Source organism: Rhinichthys klamathensis, unplaced genomic scaffold, assembly GCF_029890125.1.
Source record: "Rhinichthys klamathensis goyatoka isolate OS25496 unplaced genomic scaffold, OSU_Roscu_1.1 h1tg000191l_1, whole genome shotgun sequence".
NCBI lineage: Eukaryota > Metazoa > Chordata > Actinopteri > Cypriniformes > Leuciscidae > Rhinichthys > Rhinichthys klamathensis.
Genome location: NW_026606717.1, coordinates 8694133 through 8720343, shown reverse-complemented (window position 1 = coordinate 8720343; position 26211 = coordinate 8694133). Strand labels below are relative to the sequence as shown.

Sequence of the window (26211 nt, the reverse complement as noted above, 5' to 3'; positions counted from 1 at the left end):
CAGCGGGCTACCAGGTGTGGGCCAGGACTGTAGAGGCATATGTGAAGCAGCTCTGCCACCAAGAGCAGTTCCTCAAAGCAGCGTCACATCTCGTCTCCATCCATAAACTCTATGAGGCCATCAACCTTCTGAAGGGCCACCAGTTCTACCGGTTAGAAACATCACGATAAGCAATTGTTTGTCATGGTAATGGTGTTTGGCCTGAGTAGAAGGTTCACGTTTGTTTTTGCAATGAATCTTCAGCGAGGCCATCGCTTTAGCCAGAGCCAGACTCCAGCCAGAGGACCCTGTGCAGAAGGATCTCTACATGAGCTGGGCTGCAGTGCTGGAGAAGGATGGCCATTATGCTACTGCGGCAAAATGGTGAGTGAAAACACATTAGCATATACACTCACCGGCCACTTTATTAGGTACCCCATGCTAGTAACGGGTTGGACCCCCTTTTGCCTTCAGAACTGCCTCAATTCTTCGTGGCATAGATTCAACAAGGTGCTGGAAGCATTCCTCAGGGAGTTTGGTCCATATTGACATGATGGCATCACACAGTTGCCGCAGATTTGTCGGCTGCACATCCATGATGCGAATCTCCCGTTCCACCACATCCCAAAGATGCTCTATTGGGGTGAGATCTGGTGACTGTGGAGGCCATTTTAGTACAGTGAACTCATTGTCATGTTCAAGAAACCAATTTGAAATGATTAGAGCTTTGTGACATGGTGGAAGTAGCCATCAGAGGATGGGTACATGGTGGCCATAAAGGGATGGACATGGTCAGAAACAATGCTCAGGCAGGCCGTGGCATTTAAACGATGCCCAATTGGCACTAAGGGGCCTAAAGTGTGCCAGGAAAACATCCCCCACACCATTACACCACCACCACCAGCCTGCACAGTGGTAACAAGGCATGATGGTTCCATGTTCTCATTCTGTTTACGCCAAATTCTGACTCTAACATCTGAATGTCTCAGCAGAAATCGAGACTCATCAGACCAGGCAACATTTTTCCAGTCTTCAACTGTTCAATTTTGGTGAGCTCTTGCAAATTGTAGCCTCTTTTTCCTATTTGTAGTGGAGATGAGTGGTACCCGGTGGAGTCTTCTGCTGTTGTAGCCCATCCGCCTCAAGGTTGTGCGTGTTGTGGCTTCACAAATGCTTTGCTGCATACCTCGGTTGTAACGAGTGGTTATTTCAGTCACTGTTGCCCTTCTATCAGCTCGAACCAGTCTGGCCATTCTCCTCTGACCTCTGGCATCAACAAGGCATTTCCGCCCACAGAACTGCCGCTCACTGGATGTTTTTTCTTTTTCGGACCATTCTCTGTAAACCCTAGAGATGGTTGTGCGTGAAAATCCCAGTAGATTAGCAGTTTCTGAAATACTCAGACCAGCCCTTCTGGCACCAACAATCATGCCACGTTCAAAGTCACTCAAATCACCTTTCTTCCCCATACTGATGCTCGGTTTGAACTGCAGGAGATTGTCTTGACCATGTCTACATGCCTAAATGCACTGAGTTGCCGCCATGTGATTGGCTGCTTAGAAATTAAGTGTTAACGAGCAGTTGGACAGGTGTACCTAATAAAGTGGCCGGTGAGTGTATATAGTGTATATGTATACTGTGACCTCTTGCATGTCAAGAGAGCAAGGAAAATTAGATTTCTCAATTCTTGATCCCTTTAAATGGTCTGTTTTTTTTTATAGGGTGAAATGAATTATGCATGCAAAATGTTGGGCTGCTAAATATTACATTTTTGGTAATAAAGTTAATAATTTAAAATGTACTTTCTACAATTAAAGGGATAGTTCACCCAAAAGTGAAAATTCTGTCAACCCTTACTCATGCCATTCCAAACCTGTATGCATTTCTTTCTTCTAACCACAAAAGAAGATATTTTGACTAATGTTAATAACTAATGCCGAGTTCACACTGCGCGATTTTCAAAGTAGTCGGGTAACTGTTCTTTTCACACTGCACGACTCTCTGGGGTAACATTCAGTTCACACTGTGTTCACACTGCACGATGGATCGGCGACAGTAGGTTTCACACTGCATAACTTTACAAAAGAAAGAATCGCAGGCAACTCTGTCTGGTCCGCAAACTACGTTTCACAACCAAACACACACGCGAGAAGTGATAAGGAAATAACGCAAGATCACGCGTGGGTGAGACTGGAGTTCGAAAATCGGGCCTTGGCATAAATTGGTTCGGTTCCCATTGTCTTCCACTGTATGCACAAAAAAATCCAATGGAAGTCAATGAGAACCGAAATGGTTTAGTTACTAACATTCTTCAAAATATCTACTTTTGTGTTCAGCGGAAGAAAGAAATGCATACAGTTTGGAACGACATGAGGGTGAGAAAATGATGACAGAACATGTCTTTTTGGCTGAACTATCATTTAACTGGATCTCAGTCAATATGTATATACCATATGATAATATTATATGTATAATATTGTGGTATGATTTAAATTTCTGTATACAGTCAATGGGGTAATATAATTGAAACTGACTAAAGATTTTTTTTTTTGACTGACCAAAGTATTTTCTCCTTCACCTGTCAGTTACCTCGCCGCAGACTCGAGCTTTGACGCAGCTAAAGTCATTGCCAAGAAAGGGGATGTGATGTCGCTGAAGACAGCGGCTAATCTGGCGTGGGTATCAGGAGAAAGTGAGCTCGCACATTCTCTCTCTCTGAGGTGCGCCAAAGACTTGATGCTTTCCCAGGATTGGGCCGCAGCACAGGAAGTCCTGAGGACGCAAGACTCGCTTTTGGTTTGTTTCCAGCTGTTATTATATACAGGGTTCCCGCGGAGTCTTAAAAAGTCTAAAAAATACTTAAATTCAGAAAGTGAAATTTAAGGCCTCAAAAAGTCTAAAAAACACAAGTTTAGGTCTTAAATTTAATTTACAAGTTTGGAAGTCTTAAAATTCTTACCTCCGTTCATTTTGTTAATTGTGGTCAAGCGTTGTCCGCCGAAAATAAAACGTTGGTTGTTTTGTTTGTTTTCTAGTAGGCTACGTGATGATGATTATCCCATTGCGTGATCACTGCAGGTATAACTCCTGTAAAGTAGGTGGCGTTATGTAACCCGCGCCGCCAATAAAGTGAAGGAAGTTGATTCACTAGCTACCTGCCCGCCGAATTCGTGCAACGTTAAGTCAGGGCTGTCGTCGAGCGCGTAGTTTTCAAAGATCATTGGGAAGTGTGTGTTTAACAAGATTTGGTATAGCGGACTTCATCAAGAGAGATCTAATTAACACCATTAGCGGACCGTATGTCTTGATGTTCGTTGTTTACTCATTAAACTGCAAGAAAGAGATGATAATTTGGTGGATGATTTAAAAATATTCGTTAATCAATAATCATCTGTAAATTGTGTAGTCATTTGAATGTAATCATAACGGTCGCCTGAGGGCGCTCAACGACCACGTCATCCGTAAGCGTGAGTTTCTAACAAAAAAACAACAGTTTACTAAAAAGAATAAATACATTAAATAATTTACCATTGTTAATTTGTGTTTATTTTTGTTTGTTGTTTTTGTATTTAACCCTTTCACACGTAAGTTTAAAATATTCTAACTGATCCCCAGCGTGAGTTTTTCTAGGCGACCGTTATTTAGAACCTGTCACTTTAATGTTTCCATGGTGACGCGTCATTGCTTGTCACGTGACACAGCGCAACCACAACACAGTGCTGAATGAATGATGATCTGCTTTGATGTCATTTTCCCTTTTCTATTCAAAATATTCACAAATGTATTAGCTATAACATGAAACACTGATATTCCGATTGTCAAATATGTGCAAGTGGATGTGTTTTGTTGTTTAAACACCTTCATAACGATCGCGTTAGTTGAGCTGTTTGTGCGATGGGCGGAGCCATGTTAGTTTACAACACGTCAATTCCTCAACTTCTCACGAAATACATGAAAGTGGCCGGAGAACTGGGAGAAGAATAGTGTAAAATGTAAAGCTACTTACACAATGTGTATCTGATATGAATAAAACGTGTCGTCTTATTATAATGGAAAGGATTATTATTGCCGCTTCCAGAGACATCAGTCAGTGTGTGTATTTTACAAACTTAAAATATGTTTAAGAATTTCTGGGATCATTCTAATGTTTCAATTTATGTGTCGTTTTGGTCTTAAACTTCACACATAATGGTCTTAAAAGGTCTTAAAAAGGTCTTAAATGTAACAAACTGAAACCTGCAAGAACCCTGTATATATAGATATACATGTATATTCAATAAATTAGTAAGCTAAACTGGCACTGATATAAATTCATTTACGGTTTTATAAGGGAAGACAAATATATTTTCAAGTGTTGTCTTTTAGTGTTTTTTTTTTTTTGAGGCAAAATTAATATAAAAGACAATAAAATATCTAATATATGATAAATAATTCATATTATTACTATGAATAGTGTGTTTGTCTAACCAACAATTATCAATGTTCAGTCAGTGTACCTAAAGCATCTTTGTCTCCTCTTCTTCACAGGGTCACAGACTGATGTTCTGTGTTAATGAGATCCTCACTCAAAGACTGGCAGATACAGATGTGGTCACCTGGACCGTGGCTTCTTCGCACGCCTGGTCTAAGCCCTGTGAGGAGAACTTTCTCTCCACGGTGCACAGAGTGTGGCAGAGCGAGTGTGGAGTGGCGGCTGTTGACCTGGTCAAAGTGAAAACGCTTCATCAACAGCTGAGAGCCGTCGAGAATCCTCCTGCCACCACTAGTGTTCCCATGAAGCAAGTATGTGTGAAAAGAAGTTGCCAACTGATCTACTTGACACTGTTGACAGATTAATATAATATAATATATTTCATGAAATACATAGACAAAATGGATGATAATGTTGAGCTGAGCAGCATCTGTATATAATACAGATGTGCCATATCATACGTGCGATATGGTTCTGTATAAACACTGTTGTGATTTATGGCTCTATATAAGCACTGTTGTGATTTATGGCTCTATATAAGCACTGCTGTGATTTATGGCTCTATATAAGCACTGCTGTGATTTATGGCTCTATATAAGCACTGCTGTGATGTATGGCTCTATATAAGCACTGCTGTGATGTATGGCTCTATATAAGCACTGCTGTGATGTATGGCTCTATATAAGCACTGCTGTGATGTATGGCTCTATATAAGCACTGCTGTGATTTATGGTTCTATATAAGCACTGCTGTGATTTATTGCTCTATATCAGCACAGCTGTGATTTATTGCTCTATATCAGCACAGCTGTGATTTATGGTTCTATATCAGCACAGCTGTGATTTATGGCTCTATATCAGCACAGCTGTGATTTATGGTTCTATATCAGCACTGCTGTGATTTATGGCTCTATATCAGCACTGCTGTGATTTATGGCTCTATATAAGCACTGCTGTGATTTATGGCTCTATCAGCACTACTGTGATTTATGGCTCTATATCAGCACAGCTGTGATTTATGGTTCTATATAAGCACTGCTGTGATTTATGGTTCTATATAAGCACTGCTGTGATTTATTGCTCTATATCAGCACTGCTGTGATTTATGGCTCTATATAAGCACTGCTGTGATTTATGGTTCTATATAAGCACTGCTGTGATTTATTGCTCTATATCAGCACAGCTGTGATTTATTGCTCTATATCAGCACAGCTGTGATTTATGGCTCTATATCAGCACAGCTGTGATTTATGGTTCTATATCAGCACAGCTGTGATTTATGGCTCTATATCAGCACTGCTGTGATTTATGGCTCTATATAAGCACTGCTGTGATTTATGGCTCTATATCAGCACTGCTGTGATTTATGGCTCTATATCAGCACAGCTGTGATTTATGGTTCTATATAAGCACTGCTGTGATTTATGGTTCTATATAAGCACTGCTGTGATTTATTGCTCTATATCAGCACTGCTGTGATTTATGGCTCTATATAAGCACTGCTGTGATTTATGGTTCTATATAAGCACTGCTGTGATTTATGGTTCTATATAAGCACTGCTGTGATTTATTGCTCTATATCAGCACTGCTGTGATTTATGGCTCTATATAAGCACTGCTGTGATTTATGGCTCTATATCAGCACTGCTGTGATTTATGGCTCTATATCAGCACAGCTGTGATTTATGGTTCTATATAAGCACTGCTGTGATTTATGGTTCTATATAAGCACTGCTGTGATTTATTGCTCTATATCAGCACTGCTGTGATTTATGGCTCTATATAAGCACTGCTGTGATTTATGGTTCTATATAAGCACTGCTGTGATTTATGGTTCTATATAAGCACTGCTGTGATTTATGGCTCTATATAAGCACTGCTGTGATTTATGGTTCTATATCAGCACTGCTGTGATTTATGGTTCTATATAAGCACTGCCGTGATTTATGGCTCTATATAAGCACTGCCGTGATTTATGGCTCTATATTAGCACAGCTGTGATTTATGGCTCTATATCAGCACTGCTTTGATTTATGGTTCTATATAAACACTGTTGTGATTTATGGTTCTATATAAGCACTGCTGTGATTTATGGCTCTATATAAGCACTGCTGTGATTTATGGCTCTATATCAGCACAGCTGTGATTTATGGCTAGCGTAAAATTGTGGAGGGAGGCGAAACACAAAAGCGAGTAATAAAAAACTGCACCCACTATTTGAACATTTACAGCATGTGAGCATTGCGAGGCTGCGAGCGTGTGCGTGTGCGTGCGAGTGTTGAGATGCACTGTAGTACTTAAAACAGCTGGTGGCCACATCAGATACTGCCTGAGATGTATATATAGATCATCAAATAGTTTTTCAGTGATCAGGACTGACAATAAAAGCTATTATGAGAAGTCTATTTGATGTCATCGTCAAATTCACTAATCTTCCGCTCATTTTTTTATTCCTCAGCTCTTATCTCACATTTCATTGGACGTGACACTGTGTGCTTTGAGTCAGCTGTTGTGTGATTGGCCGTCTACTCTAGAGGAGCTACTGCAAGCTCTGACTCGAGGTTCAGAGGCGGGACACTTCACGCTGATGGCAGAGATGTGCCAGCTGCTTTTACCACAAGGTGAGGTACACGGCCACAGATACACTGAACACCAAAATAAAATCAATCCAAGTGAACTTTAAAGTCGCCATGAACCGGAATTCTCTATCATTTTTTCTTTCCTATCGTGACGTATATCCCAGTGAAAAGGTTTCCTGGATGCACTTGGCCGAAAACCGAAACCAAACTTTTTTTTTTAAAGTAGCTTTTTTGCATAATTGTATTAATATTACTTTTTAATGAAATTCAATAATTTCAATGACAAATCTAAATCTGTCACGCGTCAACTGGACCCATTACAGACTCAACTCAACTTTATTTATAGAGCACTTTCAACACCACAAGTGGAACCAAAGTGCTGTACAGAAGGTATAAAAGAGAAAAATAAAAACAAAGACATAAAACAATGCAAACATATGACATACACAACTTACAAAGCATTATCAAATGCTAAAGAAAACGAATAAGTTTTAAGCGCACTCTGAAAAACACCCAATGAAGGACAAGTTTTTACAGACAGAGGAAGGTCATTCTAGAGCCTAGGAGCTGCAACAGAGAATGCCCGATCACCTTTATATTTTAAACGTGAGAAGCAATTGATCATTAGAGCGCAGAGATCTACTGGATTGACAGCGGCTGATTAAATCGGTAACATACTCAAGTGCTAGGCCATGCAGAGACTTAAAAACATACAACAACGCTTTGTATTGAATTCTGTAACGTATGGGTAACCAATGTAATTTAATTAACGCCGGAGTAATGTGCTCTCTCTTCTTAGTACCCGTTAAGAGTCTGGCAGCTGAGAAGCCTGACTCGCACCCAGATACAACACATTATAATAATCCAAATGGGATGACACAAAAGGCATGAACAACCTTCTCCATATCATTAAAAGAAAGGATAGATTTCAATTTAGATATTGATCTAAAATGGAAGAAACTATTCTTAACGACAGCATTGATTTGCCGGTCAAATTTAAGCTCAAAAGTCAAAAATGACACCAAGGTTCCAAGGTTTTTTTTCCCAGTAAACAACCCCAGGCAGTCATCATCCACACACCCCTTATTTGCAAATAAAATCATCTCGGTCTTATCCTCATTTAATTGGAGAAAGTTATTCTCAAGCCAACACTTAACTTCGGCCAAACATGCATGAAGAGACTGAATGGCACATTTATGCCCTTGTTTCAGTGGTAAATAAAGAGACTCACTTGGTTAAAGCTGGTTTACCATTTCTTTCCTCTTTAATCACTGATATCATGCATACTTCACTTCTTTCTGGTACTGTCCCTACTGCACTTAAAACTGCTGTTATAACACCTATTCTTAAGAAACCTGGGACAGACTCAAAGAATTTTGATAATTTTCGTCCCATTTCGAATCTGCCGTTTCTGTCAAAAATCCTAGAAAAAATCGTTGCTATCCAGCTCTGTGAACATCTTTCTTGTAATAGTTTATATGAGGAGTTTCAGTCAGGGTTTCGTTCTCATCACAGTGTTGAAACTGCACTTGTAAAGATTTCCAATGATCTATTACTAGCTGCTGATGCGGGTCTTTTATCAATACTTCTACTTCTTGATCTTAGTGCAGCATTTGATACCATTTCGCATTCTATACTCTTGAGCTGGCTGGAATCTATTGGAATTACCGGTATGGCTTTAAGCTGGTTTCGTTCCTATCTCACGGACCGCATTCAATTTGTACAACTTAAACAGTTTAAATCAAAACCCACCTATGTTGTCACTGGTGTTCCCCAGGGTTCTGTATTAGGACCTCTTTTGTTTATTATTTATCTTTTACCAATTGGCATCATCTTTAGGAAATACGATATTCATTTTCATTGTTCTGCCGACGACACCCAACTTTTTTTTACCTTTTTTCAAAGTTTCCCTCTTCTGCTCTTGGTGAGTGCTTAAGTGAATTAAAAAATTGGTTTTCAAGTATTTTTCTAAAATTGAACAGCAGTAGAACAGAAATTCTTCTCGCTGGTTCAAAAAATACAATAACTAAGTCAAATATTTTTTTCTGTGGTAATTCCTCTGTCTAATCGGGTTAAAAGTTTGCGTGTCATTCTTGACAGAACATGCCAATAAAATAAAATAACCAAACTTCTATTGAAAGTAACACCTAAATTGTACAGAAAATGTATTAATATTAAATATCAGTATATTATTCTTAAGTTCTATATAACAGAATCAGATTTAACAGATTTTATTTTTAACCAATTATCCAAATAATGTATAGTCCTACGGCGGCTGAAATTTTGGTGCATCCCTAATTCAAATCTTTCATTGTCGTTTTTGTCGCAGGTTTGGAGTCGGTGGCACTTTACAAACAGAAACTAGACCCAAGTGACGAGAGAAGCTTGATGATTTCTCAAAGCGTGGAGGCTTTTGTCTGTTATCAGCTCGTGTATAAGAAATGGTGGAACTACAGCGATGAAACTTCAGCTTTGACCAATAACACCATCAGCAACGGTCACCGTTTAACAGAGAACAACCACAACGAAGATGAAGCAGACTGTAACAGAGAAGCTCAATCTGAAGGCACTTTCTCTGACGGCTTCTGGAACGTTCTTCTCTCTGAACCTCACGCCAATCTTCAGGCCACCCAGAGAGCCATAGCAGAGATTCAGAAGAGAGTGACGAGCCTGATTCAGCAGCACAGCCAGTGTAAAGAGACTCACGTGAGCCCGGAAGCTCCTAGTACTTCTCAATCTGAAACCTCAGAGGAACGTGGAGGATCTGCTAGTGGAAGCAGGTATTTCTGATGCTGTATCTTATGCGCTTTGATTCAGGTGCTTCAAAGAAATGTCTAACAGCTCTTTTTGTCTCTCTCTAGCAGTGAATCACTCTCTACACTGACTGCCCAGGTCGCTGAACACCATAAAGTGCTCACTGCCATTCCTGAGCTGCTCAGAGTAAGACACTCAGTTTTCTGAAAGGGACAGTTCACCCAAAAATGAAAGTTCTGTCATCATTTACTCAAACTCATATAGGATTTGGAACGACTTGATTTTCTTTCTTCTGCTGAACACAAAAGAAGATATTTTGAAGAATATAGGTAACCAGACAGTTGATGCTCCCCATTGACTCCCATTGTTTGGAAAAAAAAAAATGCTATGGGAGTCAATGGGGAGCATCAACTGTTTGGTTACTGACATTCTTTTGTGTTCAACAGAAAAAAGAAAATCATACAGGTTTGGAACGACTTGAGGGTGAGTAAATGATGACAGAATTTTCATTTTTGGCTGAACCCCGTAATGTCTGACGTATAAAATGATAGTCAGAAAAAGTTTGCATATGTGTTTTTTGCCGAGTATCATATTTGATACATCAGGCTTTTATGGCTCATTAAGTATGATATAGGAGAAAACTGAGATCATACGAGTAGGAAAACAACACCTCAAATTTATTAAACTGAGCACAAATATGCAATTTGGAGCAGTTGCTGATATACAGTAGTCAACGTTTAAAGTGGGTCAAAACCTTTCATCAAAGTTATACATGAATTTTGATTAATACCTGGTCTTGTCTAAGGACAACTTTGATTAACTCTTTTTGATCCACTTCAAATGTCTGTATATTACCAAAAAGTAAGTAAGGTTAAATTCTGATAGCTTGAAATGTTAGATGTTAGATGCACAAATAAACATTCCTCAAAAGCCTGATGTATCATATATGATACTCGCATATGATGAATAATAAAGTAAACCTAAGTTGCTGCAGTGTAACTGTTCATTTTGAAATATTACTAACAATATAAAAAAATATTCTTACTTTTATTTGATCAAAATCGGTAAGGATTTCACAACAAAATACTAAAAGACCTTCTACTTGAATTATAAACTATCAATCAGATGATAGAAGGTATGTAGTAAATTGCGTACAGCGGGGTTTTTCAGCAATGTTTAAAACATTTTGACAATTTGGAGGCCTTGGAAATTTGTGTCTCAAATATGATGATGGAGGCTAATTTCTTATTGTTCAGACAGCTGGTTCAGTGTTTGGCTGCTTCGCTTCAATTATGGGAGCTTTTCTCTATTGACAGCCATTCAAGAGTAGCCATGTATTCTGACCAAATTGATTTCATTTCATGATAGAATTTTTTTATTTTTTCTCTCTTATTTTAGAAATACCCATTTCCGGATGTCATGGAATGTTGCATCGTTTTTCTGCACATGGAAAAACAGTTGACTCTGTTTCCACAGCACGTCTGTGCCGAAGCCACAACTTTGTTGCGCAAATACGGCACTACAGAATCGCTCTGTAAAGCCTGGCAGAGACTGACACTGTCCAAATAGCACTTAGTGTTTTTGATATGCAATTACTGTTGTTTGATATGTAAAATTCACTTGACTTAGTCTGTAATAAAACAAATTCTCCCACAGTTTACTTTTTTTTATTGAAGCAATAGATTCTATTTGACCAAACTTTGTCAGCCGAACCCCGTTGACTTAAAATGTTTATTTGAAGCACCCTCTAATATTTTAAATTAATATTTCAATAATTTAACACATTTGCATGTTCACAGATCTTTGATGTCAGTTGTCACATGACATGCAGATAAACAAATTGGGGTTTTTTTGGTGTAGTTTTTCATTTTAAAATTCTTTTGACACTTGATACATTAATATATAAAATATATATATATTTTAATCAATATGAAGTCAAGTTTAAAAAGTAAAAATGTAAAAAGTAAAAACGAAACAAGTAGCGACAATCGTTTTTTTTCTCCGTATTGTGACATACATTCGAAAGAAACATTGAAAAAGGAAAAAAATAGTAGTGTGGGACATGGTTTTATCCTTCAGTTGTTGATTGGCTGGAGGCAGATCTGAATGCAAGACACAGCAGGTGTAGCTAGGTGTCAATGTACGGATCCAGTACTACTGTTTTTCTTAAATGTTTACGTTCACTTAAGACAAAACTGTTTACGAGGATATTTTGACATAATTGTGTATATTTGAAATATTTCAGGTCTTTTATTGTTTTAATACTGATGATTTTGGCATACAGCTCATGAAAACCCAAAATTCCTGTCTCAAAAAAATAGCATATCATGAAAAGGGTCTCTAAACGAGCTATTAACCTAATCATCTGAATCAACTAATTAACTCTAAACACCTGCAAAAGATTCCTGAGGCTTTTAAAAACTCCCAGCCTGTTTCATTACTCAAAACCGCAATCATGGGTAAGACTGCCGACCTGACTGCTGTCCAGAAGGCCATCATTGACACCCTCAAGCAAGAGGGTAAGACAGAAAGAAATTTCTGAACAAATAGGCTGTTCCCAGAGTGCTGTATCAAGGCACCTCAGTGGGAAGTCTGTGGGAAGGAAAAAGTGTGGCAAAAAACGCTGCACAACGAGAAGAGGTGACCGGACCCTGAGGAAGATTGTGGAGAAGGACCGATTCCAGACCTTGGGGGACCTGCGGAAGCAGTGGACTGAGTCTGGAGTAGAAACATCCAGAGCCACCGTGCACAGGCGTGTGCAGGAAATGGGCTACAGGTGCCGCATTCCCCAGGTCAAGCCACTTTTGAACACAGCGGCAGAAGCGCCTGACCTGGGCTACAGAGAAGCAGCACTGGACTGTTGCTCAGTTTTGCATGTCATTCGGAAATCAAGGTGCCAGAGTCTGGGGGAAGACTGGGGAGAAGGAAATGCCAAAATGCCTGAAGTCCAGTGTCAAGTACCCACAGTCAGTGATGGTCTGGGGTGCCATGTCAGCTGCTGGTGTTGGTCCACTGTGTTTTATCAAGGGCAGGGTCAATGCAGCTAGCTATCAGGAGATTTTGGAGCACTTCATGCTTCCATCTGCTGAAAAGCTTTATGGAGATGAAGATTTCATTTTTCAGCACGACCTGGCACCTGCTCACAGTGCCAAAACCACTGGTAAATGGTTTACTGACCATGGTATTACTGTGCTCAACTGGCCTGCCAACTCTCCTGACCTGAACCCCATAGAGAATCTGTGGGATATTGTGAAGAGAAAGTTGAGAGACGCAAGACCCAACACTCTAGATGAGCTTAAGGCCGCTATCGAAGCATCCTGGGCCTCCATAACACCTCAGCAGTGCCACAGGCTGATTGCCTCCATGCCACGCCGCATTGAAGCAGTCATTTCTGCAAAAGGATTCCCGACCAAGTATTGACTATTGAGTGCATAACTGAACATAATTATTTGAAGGTTGACTTTATTTTTTGTATTAAAAACACTTCTTTTATTGGTCGGATGAAATATGCTAATTTTTTTAGACTTTTGGGTTTTCATGAGCTGTATGCCAAAATCATCAGTATTAAAACAATAAAAGACCTGAAATATTTCAGTTGGTGTGCAATGAATCTAAAATATATGAGTTTAATTTTTATCATTACATTATGGAAAATGAACTTTATCACAATATGCTAATTTTTTAGAAGGACCTGTATAAGAGGCGATATAAAACAGCTTCCATGCAGAAGTTCTCTTTGGCGCTTAAAGAATATCAAGATTTGGAATTGATTTTCTATTCCCAATCCTACTAACGAACTAGCGACTTGCTTACGGTCCTGTGGGATTGTGGGAAAACGCCCACCAAAACTAAGCCTTCCAACTTTAAAGGAATGTTTCACCCAAAAATGATCTGGTTATTTACTCACCCCAAGACCATGCATATGACTTTCTTTTCTCAGCCGAAGACAAATCAAGGTTTTTGGAGGGAGAAATATCCTGTTATGTTTTCATGTAATGCAAGGGTGCCGAACATAGACCATTTTTGACGGTCCACAATTTAATATTTATAGCTTCAAAGGGCTCCACCTGACAAATAAAGGCCTTTAACAGTCATTTAAGGCCATCAGTCATTTTCAAAAAATAAATAAATTAGTTTTATACTTTTTAACTAGTTTTTTTTTAAATTATAATAAAGTATATGAATAATGCAGTGCTATCGTGAACTTGCTTTGCAGAGCTGGACCATGGTGAGCGTTTGTAGAATACATATTTTCGTTTTGCTAGAGAACACCCTTATTTGTCAGCTGGGGTATTGTGGAGCCCTTTGAAGCTGCCGAAATATGGATTTTGGACTGTCAAAAACGGTCTACGTTGGGCACCATTCACCTGCATTACATGGAGAAAATATCCTCCAATGTTTTCCTCTAACACCTCAATTTCTCTTCATCGGAAGAAAGAACTCTTAAATCAAGAAATTCCATTTTTGGGGTGAACCATTCCTTTAAAGGCTGCAAACAAAGGGTCAGTTTTCAGTACACATGCCTTGTAATTGGACATGACATCACTGTGGCGATAGAAAACATTTTAATACACAACTGCCTCGAACAACAGATACAATAAAAACACGTACCACAAACAGTCGAGATCGTGTGACGAACAAATTTAAAACGGTTACATAGGACCAGTGGACTTGTGTTCTCAAAGATGCCCCAAACCTCAATCTAAAATGTATTTATTACAGGAAAAATGCTTAAAGATAGCAATCTCTTTTTGAAAGTTTCGATCTTAATATACATACATGCTGGCTTGTTTTAAAAACACAACCCCAAAGTCACGTGTTCCAACGTTGAGAAGGCATTTCCTCTTATCGCAGTGATGATTCAATCTCAAGCCTTTCCAGAAAATATCAAAACATTTCTAAAAAGGACAGAGCATATTAAAATGCCTGGAGTCTCGTAAGCAGTAAGATACACAAGCGCTGGTCCCATGCTTAAAACGATGGTGTTTTTAATACTGTAAAACAAAAGATAAAATGTTCAAAAAAGCAGCCGATGGGAAGAACAGGAGCACATCTAGAGTCCTGGAACGTCGTGGTGTGATGGACTACAGAGCAGAACAGAATCGGAGATTAGCTTGTTTGCATTTCCCAATGTCCCTTTAGAATGCATGAATCATTTGAAATCATCTTTGTAAAGAACAATGCTGAGTGGGATTAAAACAAGTGCGTCATCCACTTGGTTTTAGTCAGTGCTTGTTGTTGGCTTCCTCCTGCGAGGAATTGGAGATTCCGTTCTGACTTTGAGAGGAACCGGATCCCAGGCCATAGAGTCGCCCACAGTACTTGGCATCGTCGATGTTGTCTTCAAAAAACAGCTGAAGAAATAAAACATGACGGCAGAATTAACGATCAGCTAAGATGCCAGCATCAGCTATGGTCTCGGTTAGAAAACACCAACCTCTTTCATGCGGAAGAAAGCCATTCCAGTGAGCAGCGAGTCCGAGCCGGCCTGATGCTGCCTGCCGATCCTTTTCAGCTCCAGCTGGTCCGCAACCTCCTGAAGTCCACCCTAAACCGAGCAAAACCCACTGATCATCTTCAACAATGACCAATCACAACATCTATACAACACGGGTTACAGCGCTTGACATACCTTGAGGTTTTTGCAGCTCTTCATAAGATATTTGACGTCGTAAATGGCTGGGAAGAAAAGGTTTAAGATCTGAAAGAACTCGTGTTCCTCTTCTGGCAGCCGGGTGTCTGTGAGGAGCTTCACCAGGTATCCAAAATCATATCCACTAGTGAGGACACAGAAAACACAAAAGATCTCACTAGGGGCCAGATTTGCTGAAGAAGAGCAAATTAAAGAAGTTCCAGGGTTCCTACGCAGTTTGGAAAAGTATGAAAAAAAGAAAGCAGAGTATGGAAAAATATTAGCATTTCCAGACTATTGACCCCTATTTAGTTTTCTATAATAGAAAATTAAGAATTTATTGAAAATGAATTTATCATACAACAAGTGTGTTTTCATGGTAGCCGTTTAGCGATTGTCAAAAACGACTGAATTTATTCAAGGTGCACTTTTTCATTATGCAAAAATGCATGTTTTAACCGTTTTGGGTTTCTTCTCATGATATTCTTAGCATTCTTACAGAGCCACTAAAAGGATCTTTGCAAAAATAAAAAAATATGCAGACTTTCGTGTGCGCATGAGAAACCATTCAACTTAGCATAGACAATGCACACTGAGCCACCTATTGCACCATCAGCCCGTTTCACTGTGTGGTTTCTTGGCTGCCATAGAGTATGTGTTAAAGCAGACCTAAGGCCTTAAAAATAGGGTAATGTACTGCCCTAATGAAAGCCAAATTTTGACCACTTTTTTTTTTTAGCACCAGTGTTTTTATAGACCCTTGAACTTGGCAAATAGGACAATGCACACAGCGATATTGTGCCATAGGCCCATTTCGTGTCTTGGTTTCTCTGCCGCCACAAAGGATGCATTAAATTGGACATTAGGCCTTGATATTAGAGGTACTACCCCAAGGAAAGCCCATTTTTGAGCAAATCGGCCTAGATTTCTATTAATTCATGTGGTTATTTGCTCTTTTTCTTCATAGATTAGCTTATAGTATATAAAACTAGAAATTGTAATGCGTAATTGTAAATTGTAAGCATGCAAAAAAATTCCTGTGTGCATGTGAATAGTTTCTCAAGGGCCCGATAAAGTTTCTTGTGTGCATGCAAAAGTCTGTATATATACACTACTGTGCAAAAGTCTTTGGCACTTTAGTATTTTCACCCCCAAAAAATAGGTTTTAAGCCAGCTATTTATATATTTTGCTGTAGTGTGTCAGCTTACATGTCCAAAACATACATTTTGCTATTAATGGTAATAATCCAGTGAGTGACAAGAGCCGGTATGATCTGATCTCTCCATCATCAAGCCTGTCTGTGATTACATGAAGAAACAGAAAAAAAACTGAGATGGACTAAATGCAGAAGAACTGCAGCAATGTCTCCAAGATGCTTGAAACCTTCCTGCAAAGCTACAGTACTGCGAGACGTTTTAGGCACTTGTGTAAAAATGCTGTAAAGTGAGGATGCTTTCCAAAATAATGTCATAAATAGATTTTATTTATCAATTAGCTTCTATAAACTGAATCAAATCCATATTTGGTGTGACCACGCTTTGCGTTTAAACAGCTGTTGTCCAGGTACACTTGCACATAGCTTTTCAGGAAGATTTCTTCAAGAGTCTTGGAGACGTTGCCGCAGTTCTTCTGGATTTAGTAGTTTTTTAGATGGACTCGATTATGGTGAGATCAGATCTCCGTGTGGAGCACACTGGCTGTTGTCAGACTCCTTATGCATATAAAAATCTCACTGGATTATTACAATGGCAAAATAAATGTTTGGAAATGTAAACGGATATTTCCTACTGACACTACAGCAAAAGATATAAATAACAGTCTTAAAATAAGTTGTACAAGTATCACTTGTACTTGTATGAGACTTGTGTTTTTTTTCTCTCAGTAATGCAATATTGACCTGGTTCGTATTATTATTGTTCGAACGTATCATTGTTCGTATCAAGTCTCCTGATCTCGGCCTGTCGGTGGACTGTTTTAGCCAGAATAAGCTGCAAAATGGAACAGACTTGACTCTAAAATCATTGTGTGTAAAAAGTGACTCCTACTACATGTGTGCTCATCTTAATATTTTTAAAAACATTTTTAAATAATTTACCTTAGGTTTTTTTTAACATAAATATTAAGAATTATTAATTCATTCATCTTTCGTTCTTTGATTGTAATCTAACCTGCTGCCATCTGTCATTGATGTTGGTCACTTGAAGGCACAGATCTAATAAACTGATACGCATCCGAACTGTTTGCATTCACTGAAGATATAAACAACTGTTTATGAAAACCTTGTGTGTACTTGACAGTTTAAGCGCAATAAGACAACACAACTCGCGCTCTGTCACAGGCTTTTAGTGTGCACGAGCTTCGGCTGTTGCCTTATTTTGTCCGAACAACGTGCGAATAAACAGTTTAACTCTTGACACATAAGAGGTCATTGTACTAAAACAAATATCCTGTAAGTTTTAGAACCCCAAACTTCCCCGGTAGTACAAAAGCAGCTTTTATTGCACAGAAAACGACTCAATTTTTAATTTTAAACCATTTCACCAGCCCTAATTTGTTTATTTCATATAAAATCGCAGTATAATCGCATAGGCTTGACATCGCGATTACGATTGCGATATGATTAATGGTGCAGCACTAGTGAGTATCCACAAACACAGTTGGTTATGTCTTAAATAAACAACCAGTTGAGAAACGAATGTGACAGTATAATGAAAACAGCACATGGATAAGTAGCACTAGCTCTTAAAGTGACAGAAGCCTAATATGTGTACATGTCAATGTTGATAAAACAACAAGAGATAGGCAATTAATTCAGATTCCTTACAATTAAAGCCATGTATTTAATTTATACAGGACTAAAAGACTATCCAGTGTCATTTTACATTTGTTTACTTTTTATTCATACTAGTTAGACCTACCCAAAAAACGTCTTTATTTTATTTGTATCTTTATTCTATTGTATCTATTTGTGCTACTTTTTCTTAAACAAACATTTAAGCGAGCAAACATTTAAGTGAGATAAATGTAATTTAAAAAAATAGTCTGTAAGTAACCGTTTTTACCATGTGTCACTATTGTCCAGTGTTGGGCAAGTTACTTTTAAAAAGTAATTAGTTACAGTTACTAGTTACTTCTTCCAGAAAGTAACTAAATTAGTTACCCAGTTACAAATTTTAAAAGTAACTAGTTACTTGAGAAAGTAACAATTGCGTTACTTTCAAGTAAAATTAAATTTTAAATGCTCAAATGTGACCCCACATCTACCCCTCTTTAACGGAACTTAAAATACATGTGCATGTTCAATTATTTATGATAAATCTGAATATTATAATGAAATGGACACTTAATACAATACATTATTAACAGAAACATGAAACATTGTACACACATCTAAAAAAAAAAAAAAATGTTGCTGTGGGACAAAGTGAGACTAGCCTCCAATCAAATGCCATGTATGCAGATATTATGTTTATATAGTGGATCAATGCAAATAACACAATAGATGTTTTGGAACTTTTGATATTTATTGCCCCTCAACAGGCCACAACTGGGCAAAATTAAATTAAGCTTGTTAAGATCGTCGCCATACCTGTCTCTCGTTGACTGACTGGCTTGTGTTGTTCCTTGTGTGTCCTGTCCTGTCCGACTATGCGTTATGATTCACAATTCATGAGCGTTAGCCGTTAGTGATGATGGGTCGTTCGCGAATGAGCGTTAGTGATGATGGATCAACTCGTTCGCGAATGAGCTTTTGATGGGTCGTTCGTGATTCGCGAATGAGCCGACTCTAAGACCCGGGTCTTTTAGGTGAACGTCGGGAGCTGGCTCGCATATCTGAAGAGCCGACTCTATTTTTACAAATTTAGCCTATAGAAATTCAATAATTATGTAATAAAAATTTAAATATTATAGTCAAAGTCATTTAAAGAGCCGTTTGTGAGCCAAAAGAGCCGGCTCTTTTCAGTGAGCTGAGTCAAAAGAGCCGAATGCCCATCACTACTATGCGTGCTTTCGAACACCCGCCCAACTCTACCTCTGATTGGCTTACGATGACATTTTACTCTACCTCAGCCAATCGTCAGCATTTATGCGCTTGTCTCGTGCTCTGCCCACTAACCAAGGAAGAACAGTAAAAAAAGTATTTGCCTCTCGCTCAGAGATCTAGTTGGTCTGATGAAAAAAAAACCCAGCTTCATCAGTTATAGTAACGCGCCACATTTTTTGCCAGTAACGGTAACGGCGTTATTTAAATGAGAAGAGTAATCAATTAGATTACTCGTTACTGGAAAAAGTAATGCCGTTAGTAACGGCGTTATTTATAACGCCGTTATTCCCATCACTGCTATTGTCTGATACAGTGCATTTATACTGTAGCGCCGAGGTCAAACTGCGCATAGTTCTTTCCTTTGCTTCAGCATTTATGGGGTAAATGAGTAGGATTATCGGGAGAAAGCATTTAGATCAAAACCATAACAAAAGAAGCGTTCTCCAAGCCATTAACTGAAATCCTGAATAAAGCTTCAGTGAGCGACATCTGTTTTGTCATCAGTAAAACAAGTTTCATTTTATTTAAAACACTACACTGCAAATGACAATGTATGTTTTTCACTTTATCGAATAGGATGAACTATGAATAGCCTTCAGTATTACAAACAATGGCACATTCATTCATAATTCCATTTACACAAAACACCGTAAGTCATTATTTTTCAATTATAACTGTGGTAACTCAGTCCTTAAATTGTATTTGCCACAACCAAGACTTATAAAGCTTATGTAATATGCATATATGTTTCACACTGTTGGCAAATGTTTCAACTATGTAACAAGATCTTTTTCAACATCAAACAAGCATAAATGGCAGGGACCTTGAAAATTATTTCTAATATGCAAAACTGTTACCCAATCATAACAGTGGGGGTTTACTTCCAAGTCTTGAATTCAGGATAGAAAATAGCTTATTCTAACTTAGGATGTTTTTGATGTAAAAATCTTGATAACATAAGTGGACTAAGGCTGCAACTAACGATTATTTTTGATAATCAGCTAATCTGTCGATTATTTTACCGATTAATCGAGGGAAAAAATAAAAATATTATTATACATTAAAATTATTATTAAAATTATTTTAAACAATATTATTCCGCATCCTGCCCAATGCGGTCCTCCAAACAATGTGTAATATAAAATGAAAAATGCCAGTGGCCAAAATGTCCCTATAAAAGCTACGCTGTACATTATAAGCTGAAAGGGTTAAAATATAAACATTGCATTCCAAACCTAAAAACAACATTGCTTACTATTTTCAAGCAGATATTAAAGAGACTAAATTAAAAATGACAATAATCAAACACAAAATGTTAACTTGTATGAGGCATGAAGAACGCACACATTCACTCGTCTGAACATAGTTATAGTACATTAATGTGCTATTCCAAAATAAGTGCCGTTACTGTTACTGCTCTCATAAATATGATTACTTGTGTTACATGTCGAATATTAAACCTACACTAGTTAATTTCTAACAAAAAAATTTATTTTAGTCAGAATTATTGCGCTCCGTCTGTTTGACGCGACTAATCGATAATCAAATTCGTTGACGATTATTTTCATTACCTATAACAATTGATTTTATGGATTAGTGGTTGCAGCCCTGAGTGGACCCCAGAGAACATTATAAAACTAAAAAAAAGAAATGCAGTTCATGACCCCTTTAACTTTGTGATGGCAAAGAACTGCGTGTCACCCTTCAGCTGTGTTGCTAAACATGTGATGTGAATGTTGGACAGTATGTTGGGACGGCGGTGCCAGAACTGCAACTGCCAGAATGTGTGCTGTAGCACGATAGCTACAGTATTGACACATTTGACCCAAAAAAAGCAGTGATTTTTCTATTACCTGTGAAAGGAGAGCCACTTGACATTTTCACACAGCACCAGGCCTGACGTCATCAGGAGCTCTGCGAAGTAGAGTGTGTCGATGCCCTCCTCCTCGTGCTTCTTAAACTGCAGCCCAGAGTTCTGGAGGAGATCTATGGAGTCCTGGGAGTACATGTCCTCTCTGCAAAACACAGGGCCAAACAACACCACCATTACCATCACAGGCTCAGGCTAAATCTGTAAAACCCTGTTTACCCCTGGTATTAAGATGCGTTTTGGTCGTTCTTATCATAACCAGACAAGGGAGACACACATTCCCGTTTACACCTGGTGTTTTAATCTGTCTCTTTTGTCCACTTTCAACCACTTCTGTCCTGATTTCTCCATGGGGAGGGTTTAGAAGTGGGAAATGTATGTGTTTTTTCAGATCTTTTGATTAAATAAGCTTGCGCAATTTATATGTGAACACGACAGGAGACGACGGAAAAACATACGGAGAGCAGCGGCTTTCGTTTCTGCTCTGACAGCCGCAAGACCAGCCGAACACTGAGTGTGTGTTAGAGATCAGGAATGGTGAGAGAACATTGCGCTTGGTAAGTTTTTCATCTTCAAACCAAGCTTGGGTCTTCAGCCGACAAAGTTTAAATCCTGTCTGGCTAGAGCGCTGCCAGTAATGTTTACACATCAGGTCAGTAGCGGAGATAAGACGGTCTTTTGTGGCCATTCCAACACTTTCGAAGACATGAGCGTTTACACTACGAAAGCAATCCGGTCGAATGAGTTTTCAACTCCCTCTGGAAGTGGTCTAAAGTGGACAAGCTCAAAGCGTTTTAGACCCCGTTTACACCTGTATTCACACCAGCAGAGGTGGGAGACTCGAGTCATATGACTTGACTCGAGTCGCAATTTTCTGGACTTGAGACTTACTTGACTAGATCTCTGAAAAGACTCGACTTGACTTTAGACTTGCTCCTTGTGACTTTAGACTTGACTCGGACTTGTGCCTATTTACTTGAAATGACTTGTGAAAAAATTGTGTATTTTTTATTCATCATAAGAGGGAGCGCGGGCGGTAATGCACTCACTCTGTGTGTCCGGGTTGAGGGAGAATAAAACGATTCGCGGGACTCCCGCAAACTATGAATAAAACATAAAAACTAATACATTTTTATTCATCTGTTGCAGAAAAGCAATAAGAACAATTTTTACAAGATCTATTTCTAACATGTTTGCAGTGTTGAGCGATGTAGCCAATCACAGACTTATGTTTTGATTTCTAGGAACGCAATGGCCAATCAGAAGCATTTACGATAGACTTCCCTCACCGCTCAAAACGGACTTTTTGTTCAGTGCTCAATTCTGTATGCTGGCAAATCCTCGAATTATAACAAACAAAGTGTATATATTATGAAAGCTTCATTGATAATAACAGAGATGTGTGAGATCGCGATGAACTGATGTCAGCTTTTTAGGAATTAGGGCACGCAGTCATGCCAAACCATGGACGCAGGAGCTGCTTGCTTTTATGTCTAACAGTGGTTTGTGTGTTAATGCTTTAATAACAAATAATTTATCAGGAGCATTTATGCTGATGTGTATGGTGGCGACACATAGGCTAAATTAAAAGTATTCGGAGGTAGCTAGGCTACAGAAAAAAAGTCTTTTTGCGGGCGGGAGCGGGACAAAACATAAATGTTGCGGGCGGGAGAAAGTAATATAGAAAGTAGTTGAGAACGTCAGTTATAACGACCCACGTATTAAAAAATAGTCGGGTTTAAATCATTTAAATTATTAGATTTGTTTTCTTAAAATTTACATATAATATTTTGTGTTATGGGATCAAATCACCTGCATATTTAGAGTAAGAACATACAAACTTTGTCATACAGTACTAATTTAGAATGCAATATCTTTTTAGTTTTTTTTTTACAAGATGGGAAAAGTTGTATTAATTCTTGTTTACTTGTGTTTATTTAATTTATTTTTATTTTAGAGCATTTAAAGTGCTTCTTAATGCTGATTTATTTATTACACACAAGTGAATTTATTTATTTTTGTAACCCATCAGCCCTCTGTGTCTAAATAAGTAATAAAAGTCCCAGAGTTAAAAAATGTGTAAAGCCTGTGTGCGACTTGGTATGACTTGATGACTAAGTTGCGACTTGACTTTGACTTGCAATGTTAAGACTTGGACTTGCATTTAGTGACTTACTCCCACCTCTGGTATATAGCATCATCCACTTGTGATCCGATCGACCAAAATGCATCTTAATACCAGGTGTGAACAGGGCCTCTGACACAAATATCAACATAAGAGATGAGAAGGGTTAAGCAAGTAATGCTGGACACCTACGTCAGATTGAACTTGAAGTTGAACTGCCATGTTGTGGTTCCAGGCGGGTAGTCTCCCTCTTCATTCATAAACGTCAAACCCAGCTGGATGATTTTTAAAAGGTCCACGTTGCACCTCAGGAGCTGGTACTGATAGTCAACAGTACTGCGAAACTCTCCAATGGGACGAACTACAACGCCAGGAAACTCTGTGTCCTGAGGATCCAAAGCACAAATCTTCAGCTCATATTCCTGTTAAAGCGCTTACACTACTGTCAAACATTTGGAATCATTTATATATTTGAAAGAAGTCTCTTATGCCAAGGCATTTTTTATCAATACAGTAATATTGTGAAATATTACAATTTAAAAGAACTGTTTTCTATTTGAATATCTTTTGAAATGAAATTTATTCCTGTGATGGCAAAGCTTTATTTTCAGCATCATTACTCCAGTCTTCAGTGTCACATGATCCTTCAGAGATCATTCTAATATGCTGATTTGCTGCTCAAGAAACATTTCCGGATTTGCTGCTTCATACTTTTTGTTGAAACTTTGATGCACTACTATTCAAAAGTTTGGGGTACTTTTTTTTTTTTAAGAAAATGCTTTTATCAAGGATTCAAGGATTAAATTAATCAAACGTGACAGTAAAGGCACTTATAATGTTACAAAATATTTATTTTGCAAATACATGGTGTTCTCTTCATCAAATAATCCTGAAGAACAAAATAATTATGGTTAACCACACAAAATATTAAGCAACAAACGGTTTTCAAATCTAAAAATAAGAACTATTATTAATAACAGAGCACCAATAATAATAATAATTGAGCATCAAATCAGCATATTAGAATGATTTCTGAAGGATCATGTGACACTGAAGACTGGAGTAATGATGCTGAAAATTCAGCTTTGCATCACAGGAATAAATTACATTTAAATAGTTATTTTAAATTGTAATAATCTCTCACAATGTTACTGTTCTTATTATATTTTTGATTACTTAAATCTAACATTGGTGAGCAGAAGAGACTTCTTTCAAAAACAAATCTTACCAACCCCAAGATGTTGAATAGTAGTGTATATTAACAAAAATGTGCTATTTGACCTGTAACATTGTCTCAATTATCATTTTAAAGTTATTATAGGACATTTTCCCACATCATTAGTAGATTGAACAACAACACAGGCGCGCACACACACACCATGGCGATGTAGTTGTAGTTTTGAATGATCTGTCGGATCTTCCTCATCTCCTCCTCCACATTGCTGGCCCATACCTCACAGATAATTTGACTGGTATCTGCAAGTGCGGCTGGCATGATGATGATGATGATGATGAAGGCCGAGGAACTGATCGAGTATCCCAGCGATCCTGAAGCTCTCACAAGGAAAATAAACTCTGCCAGGAAGAGCAATTGAGTTATCATGGCATTTATTCTGATTCGTCTCTCATGAGCATGGAAATATATATATAAAAAAAGTACATGAATATTAATGAAAGACTGATGAATATTAATAAGTGTTTGTTAACTCAATCAAATGACTACTCTAGCAACTTGAATCTTATCAGGGATTGTATAGTTAATTGACTTTCATAGAGGACATAAGACTGAAGTAAGTTGGGTGAATATTAAATCAAATATATTAGTGAATATTAACATGCACAACGTTTCCAGACCCAAACAAACAACTAGTAAATCGGTTATCATTTATTCAAAATGTAACGCTAATGGGAGAGGAACTAACATAATAACCATATATGTTATATTAATTAAATGTTCACTAACATCTTAAGTCTAATCTAGATAACTCTAACCATTCACAGGCTAGTATCTAGTAGCAAATATCTAAAAAATTATTTGATTAACGTTATACATCTTATTTGTTCATAAAGTAGTAAAAAAAAATTAACCATGATTTTGGTGCAAGGGTTTGATATTAGCTTAAAACGCTAGCTTCTGTTAGTCTGCAGCCGCCAAACACGCTGACAAACAACATTTCCTTTCCAGTCAGAGTATGAAACGCTACTAAACAAATATCATACGGAGTAACACAAAGTTTCAGACGACTATTTACCTGGCAGGTTGTTAGGTGTTCTTCAGCGTAGATGTAGAAGCCGCTGTGCAGCTAGCAGTAGCAGCGACTCTAAACACACAGCGCGCTGCTTCCGGTTCCGCGGGGTTGTGGGAAAATACCCGCCAAAACTATAGCCTTTCAATCGTTGGCAGTGGGGAAAAAATACAGTCACAAAATGATTTATATTAAATATTTTGTATATCCTAAATACACACACGCACGATGGATATAAAGTTTAGATTTTTTTAAGTAATATATTGTATTCTTTACATTTACATAGTTTAAATGTTTTAAAGCGACAGTTCACCCAAAAACGAAAATTCTATCATTTACACGCGCTCAAGTTGTTTCAAACCATGTATGAGTTTCTTTCTTCTCTTGAACACAAAAGATATTTTAAAGAATGATGGCAAGCAGACATTTGACGGCACCCATTGACTTCCATGGTATTTGTTGGGTTAGCAACATTCTTTAATATCTTATTGTGTGTTCAACAGAACAAAG

At 38.1% G+C, this 26211-nt stretch overlaps 2 protein-coding genes across 2 annotated transcripts in view; one reads left to right on the top strand and one right to left on the bottom strand.

Annotated features, from left to right (window-relative positions):
- Window positions 1-11437, top strand: part of gemin5 (gem (nuclear organelle) associated protein 5) — a 33605-nt gene extending 22168 nt beyond the window's left edge. Inside the window, exons 21-28 of the mRNA XM_056262308.1 lie at window positions 4-151; window positions 244-363; window positions 2565-2775; window positions 4507-4761; window positions 6908-7070; window positions 9358-9808; window positions 9890-9968; window positions 11181-11437. Of these exons, the coding sequence (XP_056118283.1) occupies window positions 4-151; window positions 244-363; window positions 2565-2775; window positions 4507-4761; window positions 6908-7070; window positions 9358-9808; window positions 9890-9968; window positions 11181-11351 (1598 nt within the window). The 3' untranslated portion in view covers window positions 11352-11437. The remainder of the gene's footprint in view (window positions 1-3; window positions 152-243; window positions 364-2564; window positions 2776-4506; window positions 4762-6907; window positions 7071-9357; window positions 9809-9889; window positions 9969-11180) is intronic.
- Window positions 11438-14330: 2893 nt separating this feature from the next.
- Window positions 14331-25828, bottom strand: cnot8 (CCR4-NOT transcription complex, subunit 8). Its single transcript, XM_056262307.1, has 7 exons — window positions 25708-25828; window positions 24834-25030; window positions 23648-23841; window positions 21314-21475; window positions 15415-15559; window positions 15220-15330; window positions 14331-15136 (listed from the first exon to the last, which is right to left on the bottom strand). The coding sequence occupies exons 2-7, from the start codon at window positions 24948-24950 to the stop codon at window positions 15008-15010; spliced, it is 858 nt and encodes a 285-aa protein (XP_056118282.1). The 5' UTR covers window positions 24951-25030; window positions 25708-25828; the 3' UTR covers window positions 14331-15007.
- Window positions 25829-26211: the final 383 nt, after the last annotated feature.

Coding starts and splice junctions, on each gene's coding strand:
- cnot8 (XM_056262307.1), bottom strand. CDS start 24,950: ATGCCAGCCGCACTTGCAGATACCAGTCAAATTATCTGTGAGGTATGG. Junction 21,476..23,647: donor AACTTCAAGTTCAATCTGAC/GTAGGTGTCCAG, acceptor TGTGTTTTGCAG/AGAGGACATGTACTCCCAGG. Junction 15,137..15,219: donor CTTTCTTCCGCATGAAAGAG/GTTGGTGTTTTC, acceptor TTATTTCTTCAG/CTGTTTTTTGAAGACAACAT.